The sequence below is a fragment of the Rhinichthys klamathensis genome, unplaced genomic scaffold, assembly GCF_029890125.1.
Source record: "Rhinichthys klamathensis goyatoka isolate OS25496 unplaced genomic scaffold, OSU_Roscu_1.1 h1tg000554l_1, whole genome shotgun sequence".
NCBI lineage: Eukaryota > Metazoa > Chordata > Actinopteri > Cypriniformes > Leuciscidae > Rhinichthys > Rhinichthys klamathensis.
The window spans coordinates 1883714-1891247 of NW_026607023.1; the positions used below are offsets into that span (position 1 = coordinate 1883714).

At 42.4% G+C, this 7534-nt stretch overlaps 1 protein-coding gene across 1 annotated transcript; it reads left to right on the top strand.

The window, feature by feature from the left end:
* The first annotated feature begins 5805 nt into the window (after window positions 1-5805).
* Window positions 5806-7004, top strand: fgf1b (fibroblast growth factor 1b). The gene is made up of 3 exons (XM_056239129.1): window positions 5806-6056; window positions 6386-6489; window positions 6712-7004. Exons 1-3 carry the CDS (start codon window positions 5888-5890, stop codon window positions 6913-6915), a joined length of 477 nt encoding a protein of 158 aa, XP_056095104.1. The 5' UTR covers window positions 5806-5887; the 3' UTR covers window positions 6916-7004.
* The last annotated feature ends 530 nt before the right edge of the window (window positions 7005-7534 follow it).

Consider the following 7534-nt stretch of genomic DNA (forward strand, 5'->3'; position numbering starts at 1 on the left):
TAATATTTAAAAAAGTGCAAATGATGATAATATACACTATAAACTACTCTATATGGCCAAAAGTTTTGGGACGTCTGCCTTTACATGCATGAACTTTAATGACATCCCATTCCTTAACCGTAGGGTTTAGAGTTGGCCCACTTTGCAGCTATAACAGCTTCAACTCTTCTGGGAAGGCTTTCCACAAGGTTTAGGAGGAATTTTTGACCATTCTTTGAGAAGCGCATTTGTGAGATCAGGCACGGTTGGACAAGAAGGCCTGGCTCGCAGTCTCCGCTCTAATTCATCCCAAAGGTGTTCTATCAGGTTGAGGTCAGGACTCTGTGCAGGCCAGTCAAGATCCTCCACACCAAACTCGCTCATTCATGTCTTTATGGATCTTATGGCCAAGCCCAACCACTAAAAAACAACCCCACACCATAATCCCCCCTCCACCAAACTTTATACTTGGCACAATGCAGTCAGGCAAGTACTGTTCTCCTGGCAACCGCCAAACCCAGACTGGTCCATCGGATTGCCAGACAGAGAAGCGTGATTCGTCACTCCAGAGAACACGTCTCCACTGCTCCAGAGTCCAGTGGCGGCGTGTTTTACACCACTGCATACGACACTTTGCATTGCACTTGGTGATGTAAGGCTAGGATGCAGATGCTTGAGCCTTGGAAACCCATTCCATGAAGCTTTCTACGCACTGGTCTTGAGCTAATCTGAAGGCAATAAAATACCCTAATATTGCAGCTTCCATAGACATCAGTGTATGTAATTTGAATTTAACACACTATAAATGTTGGTTTTGATACTTCATTTAAATGTCTATTTAAATGTCTGAAATCTCAAAAAAACATTATGTGGTTGAAAACACTGAATAGTTTGTGATATATCAAGTCAAGTCAAGTCATATATGAAAAGCGCTGAGCACGTCAGTCTCTGGCTCAGCGCCAGCAAAGTGCAAAAGGACACTGGTGTGATCGTACTCGTCAAATGGTTAAAATCAACCCAGTTTCGGGGGTGGAAGGGGAACAAATTGCCGTGTGGTGCTGGCCCTGCTTTTGGCCATGGCTGTAGAATAATTTCTGAAGGATCATGTGACACTGAAGACTGGAGTCTTCAGCAAAGACCATGAGGACCAAGTCCTCTGCACAGAAACCCTATGGCCAGCTTCAACTTCTCCTTCCTTCATATGCCGGCATGATGTATCACGATTTTCAAGCAGGAAATGCTTGAAATATTCTGAATGATATCAAACCACAATCTCACTCGTAATGCAGCCTTGAATCATAATAACTCCGTGTTCATTCGTTTGGCCAGAGGAGAACTGGCCCCATGAGCCTGGTTTCTCCCGAGGGTTTTTACTCCTTTTCTGTCACCGATTGAGTTTGGGTTCTTTGCCACTGTCGCCACTGGCTTGCTTAGTTGGGGACACTTAATATTCAGCAATATTGTTGATTTGACTGTACAGACACTATTGGATGAGAACTGAAATGAGCTAGATGATGACACTGGTGCTTTCTCCAGAGCTGCTTTATAGATGAATTGAACTCATTTGATATTTGATGAAGTTTGCAGAGTTATTGAACTGAACCAAATCAACACTGAACTGAATATCGTCTTTTTAGAGCTGCTTAACTGCAGAATTGAATTAATTATCTTCCTGTTCACCACAGTAAAACTGCTTTGATACAATCTGCATTGTATAAAGCGCTATAGAAATAAAGGTGATTTGACTTGGCTGCTGAAAATTCATCTTTGCCATCACAGGAATAAATTACATCTTAAAATATTATCAAATATAGTTTAAATTGTAATAATATTTCACAATATTACTGTTTTTACTGCGTTTTAAATCAAATATAATTATTTTACTAAATTATCTATATTATATCTGTCACAGCGTGGTGCAGGCAGAAGAAGACGAAAAGGCAAGAGCTCCAATGCAATTACTTTTGCTTACAAAAGAAACTTCAGGCAGGTACAGACAGACAGGATAACACACGCTAAATACGACTAACTACAGACAAAGGACTGACTGAACTGAAGGAACTAAATACAAACTGATGAACTGAAACAGGTGACACAGCTGAGGATAATTAACAAGACACAGGTGACAACGATGATGACAGGCAGGTGCGAAAACATGAGGGATACTGGGAAGTGTAGTGAAGAGGCGGAGACAAGACAGACTGTGACATTACACCCCCCTTCCGGTAGGCGCGTCCTCGCGCCGTAGAAGGACCGACAGCAGAGGGAGAGAGGGACCAGGGCGGATCAGGCAGTGCGGGCAGCCAGGGCAGAGACGACGGAGGGAGGAGCCATGGAGGGGACAGGGCAGAAGACTCCAGGGGGCCGACTGATGGGGGCAGAGCAGGTGGGAGAGAAGACCGGGTGGAGCCGTAGAGCAGACGAGACCGGGTGATGCTGAGGGACATGGTGACACCGAAGGCTCAGGCGACTGAAGTGTCGACAGGGACACAGAAGGACACGGTGGAGACAGAGGGAGTGAGGACCAAAGGAAAACTGAGGGGAGTGAGGAGTCCAACAGAGCTGAGGGGACGAAGCGTAGCCAGAGGAGAGGAGTCCAGAGGTGAGGGAAGGCCGACGAAGGACAAAAGTGAACCCGGGGGGACGAGGGAGCCTGGTGGAACTGGGGGACTGAGGGCCCATGGTGGAGCTGAGGGAGGTAAGAGCTGAGGTGGAACAGATGGAATGAAGGGCCGAGGTAGAGTCCTGGTTGAGGAGGTTGGAGGCAGAGACCGGGGATCCACCGACCCTGAAGGCGTTGGTGGCAGGCAGATCCTCGGCGACTCCACCTCCTCAAGGGTATATACAGGAGCAGAGGGGCTGCCAGGCAGTGGTGGAGGAAAGGTAGAGAGGCAGATGGAAGGAGGTGGGAGAGGGAGGCTGGGTGGGAATTCAGGCTCGGGAACAGTAGGCTCAGTTTCGGGGAGGCAGACGTGGAGCGCAGGCTCGGCGTGGCTGACGTGAAGCCCAGGCTCTGTGCTGGACGGGACCAGCGGTGAAGCCTCTGTGCTGGACGGGACCAGCGGTGAAGCCTCTGTGCTGGACGGGACCAGCGGTAAAGGCTCTGCCATCTTGGCTGGAGACAAGGGTTTAGGCAGGATGTGGAGAATGGGCTGGTCCAGAATGTGTAGATCCCCTAAAGGAGTGGTCTTGGCAGGACTGGCAGGTTGTGTTCCAGATCGGGGATCGACGCTCTCCAGACACCGGATAACGGTCTCCCTCCAGCTGAGTCCAGTGGTGTCTGGAAGGACGATCCGGTGGTGAAAGATGGCCACGAGCTGGAACAAGGTACACAACCTCTCGTCGTCAAGGGTGCTGTGGATGGCAATGCGGACAAACCCCTTGACCAACGAGAGGAAGTGTTGGCTTTTCTCAGTCAGGACGATAATTTTTACCCCATCGTCCATCTTAGGGCGGTCTGTAGTCCTGTCACAGCGTGGTGCAGGCAAAAGAAGACGAAAAGGCAAGAACTCCAATGCAATTACTTTTACTCACAAAGAAACTTCAGGCAGGTACAGACAGGCAGGATAACACACGCTAAATACGAATAACTACAGACAAAGGACTGACTGAACTGAAGGAACTAAATACAAACACTGATGAACTGAAACAGGTGACACAGATGATGATAATTAACAAGACACAGGTGACAACGATGATGACAGGCAGGTGCGAAAACATGAGGGATGCTGGGAAGTGTAGTGAAGAGGCGGAGACAAGACAGACTGTGACAATATCTTATCCAGTAACCACATATGGAAACATATAACATATAACACAGTTAAACTATTACCGCATGTCAAAGGTTCAGAAAAACTGGGTGTGTAAACAAATGTGCAACAAATAGCGACCATACAGACAGATCTAAATATAGAATGTCCTGAAATGAATACAGTTCACTGTCTGGGAAAAAGATGAGGTCACATATCTTCTACCAGATCTGACCGCATCAACTGCAGTCCTGCCTCAGTGAACAGAGTTCAGGTCAGTTGATAACCAGATGGTGTTACACAGGCAGGTTTTCCGAGCATATCGTAGGCCCACGTCACACACATAGACTGCACTGGATAGTATGCAAAAGCTGCCTTTTTTGCCCTGGGATGTATCTCATAATACTAGTCATCCTTCAAGAGAACAAGAAGAAACCTGCCCACTGACTCTATCCAGACTATCCAGAGTAAAAAAAAACCAAAAGGACAAACTCAGTTCCAGAGCTACAATGAGACTGCATTTCTCTTTGCAGCTCTGAAACAAAGTCACAGGTAAGTCTCAAACGTTGCTGGTCAACCCAGTTCATTAGCACTCCATTGAGGACCATCATTCACACTGGCTGCTTTGCACAGTGTTCTCGACAACCTGTCTGGCACTAAGGCTCTATTTCCAATAAATGCAATGTATCCCTGCAGTGGCTGCTTGGAAAATATGCTCGGTGTAGGCCGAACGCATTCCTGTTCTGTTTGTTCTCTCATGCTCTCCGAACATGTTTCTGATAGCTTTTCAAACCACTTCAGATGTGATGTCTGGCTGAGGCCCTTTGAAGTGAATGAAAACCAAACTACCTATTGGCCTTAAGGGGATAGTTCATCCAAAAATGGAACAAAATACACTTAGAGCACATCACATATGGTAGCTTGCATGTTTACAGTTTACCATATGTGATGTGGTTTTAGATATATGTGTTATATGTGAATAACAGCCTAAATGTAATCTGTTCATCATAAAAAAGTGATTATATATCTTGACAAGATTCATATGGATTCATGTTTTATGCCTTTTATGACATAATTGGATCTTCTAAGTTTTGGATACCATGGAGAGACAGAACCCACTCGGGTGTCATTAAAAATATCTTCGTTTGTGTTTTGAAGATTAAACCCTTTGGGTTTGGAACAACATGATTTTTTTTTTTTTTTTGGGTTAACTATCCCTTTAAGAAAGGATCTTGAAAGGACATACAATTACAAATGTGTTCTATTATGAGAAACTTTTGTATGTGTTGCCTACTGTCAACCCTGGCTATGCATTTTAGATTTCAGCGTTTTGTAATCGAAGGATTCTCTTGCGTAAAAGTGACATAATATTCAGACTGATCTCATGAAATGGCGTATGTATGACACGCCAATTCGTATTTCCATTTTTGGCGTGCTATCAACACGCATAATCGCTTTTCAGCGTGTTTATCAACGCCTTTGACTTTACGTTATATTACTGTATTATGTACATATAAATATATGACCTACCCCAACCCCGTCCCTAAACCTACCCGTCACTGGGGTTAATACCATTTATGAGTCTTCTCCTACCATCCTAGGAAAAGAAATATCGCTCCACAGATGTAGAATATAGATTTTGCTTCGTTTCGCTCGGACATTTAACGGCGTACACATACACGCGGAATCACTCGGACGTTTAATGGCGTAGACATACACGCAAAAGATTTCGGCGTGGACATACACGCGGATAGCTCAAAATGCGTATAGATAACACGCCACTTGAATTGAAAGTGGCGCCACTTGAATTGAAAGTGGCGTGTATGTTTACGCAAAGTCATGATGTCATGTTGTAATATTGTAATATTTATTTATACACACACACACACACACACACACACACACACACACACACACACACACACACACACACACACACACATTTTTAATATACTTCTTATGGACCAAAATTATAAGAACCATAATTATAATTATGTTTCAGAATAGCAAAACAAATTTGGCTGTTTATAATAAGACAGTGTGAAGGAGGTTGCATGACACACACTCGTTATAAGTGGTAGTTGAGCTCGGAAGACGGATCCATTTCAGTCACAGGGGTGTTCGTGCGCACAGCACATCTCAGAGCAACACTCTGCGCCATGACCGAGCGGGATATCCCAGCTTTCACACTGCTACCGACGACCACCGACCAGAAAGATTACAAACATAATTCTCTGCAAAAACTCTACTGCAGAAATGGAGGATACCATCTCCGGATCCAACCCAGCGGGACTGTGGACGCGAGTCGACAAGATAACGACGCTTACAGTTAGTATTTGTTTGAAGCTTACTGAGATTCTCTTGATTATTTCCTAACACAGAGCTAAAAGTTATCTTAAATATCTATGAAATAATGTTAAAAGCACTTGAAAACGTGTAATTTAGGCGCACATATGTAATACCTATGCAATATAAATGTTATAGGAGTATAGCATGCACTGTCTATAAATGTAATTCATTTCAAGGAAAATAATGGAAAATGCCACTTTATAAGAACCTGTGAATTGTAACAACTGTTACATGGTTACATATTGTTACCTTACCATATAGGTAAGAACAATCAACAGTATAAATGTGTTATGATTATTGTATGACAGCTCTTTTGAAGGTAAAAGCTGTAAAAGCAGGATTGGTGGCCATCAGAGGTCATGAGACTGGACTATTCCTGGCAATGGACAAATGTGGAAGACTTTATGGCACTGTAAGTTGTTAGTTATATAATTACATTTTGAGCAAATTCACGACTTTGATATAAGTTTAAAAATGAATATTTCTGTTCCTACAAATTAAATTGAACATATTAACACCTTAATCGTTCTTTAAACCGGAGCATGATGTTTAAACTTGTTAAATTCCTGAACTCTGATTCATTAAAATGATCTGTGAACTGTAACAGCTCTAATCTCTGATCTCTGTGTGTCAGGCCATGTTGAACGATGAGTGTTACTTCATTGAGAAGATAGAGGAGAACCACTACAACACATATCGTTCACAGAGGTATCAGGAGAACGGAGACTGGTACGTGGGGATCAGAAAGAATGGGCGGACAAAAAGCGGCTCCAAAACACACAAGGGCCAAAATGCGATCTACTTCCTGCCAATTCCAGTGGATGGCAGCATACAGTAATGTTTTGGCATGTCGAGGCTCTCAAAACACCCCTGGCACTATTAAGAATTATAAATTAAATAAGTAGATGAGAAGACAATGCCTAGTTATAAGCATATTATCTATATATAACCATTATATCTATATATGTCTATATAAAAATAAAACATTTATTTTTTATATTTATTTTAGATCATTTTGTCTGTACAGGTGAATGTAAAGAAAGTTGAAAAGAAATATTACTATTGTATTTTTTAAAACCAATACAAGTATTTTGTTATTATTGGAGCCTTTGATATAGAAATATCTTAATAATGTCTGATCCTTTCCTATGTAAATATACTGTATAGGCTAATAACTTTACTGTATATTTATGCTGTACAAAAGAATTGAAATATATCTTAAATGGCATAGCTTCACTGTGACTGTGAAAAACTTTCAATAGTGCAACAATAAATCATGTTTAACCATTTAACATCAAATAAAAGGCAATACAATTGATTTTGTGGTTAAAAACACATTAGAAACAAAAGGTTGTATTATTTTTTATATAATTGTGTGGCCAAAATTATATTCCCATGCTGTTGTCACATATTTAAATGCTTTAAAAAAAATTAGGCATTTAAATGCAAGAAGTCAT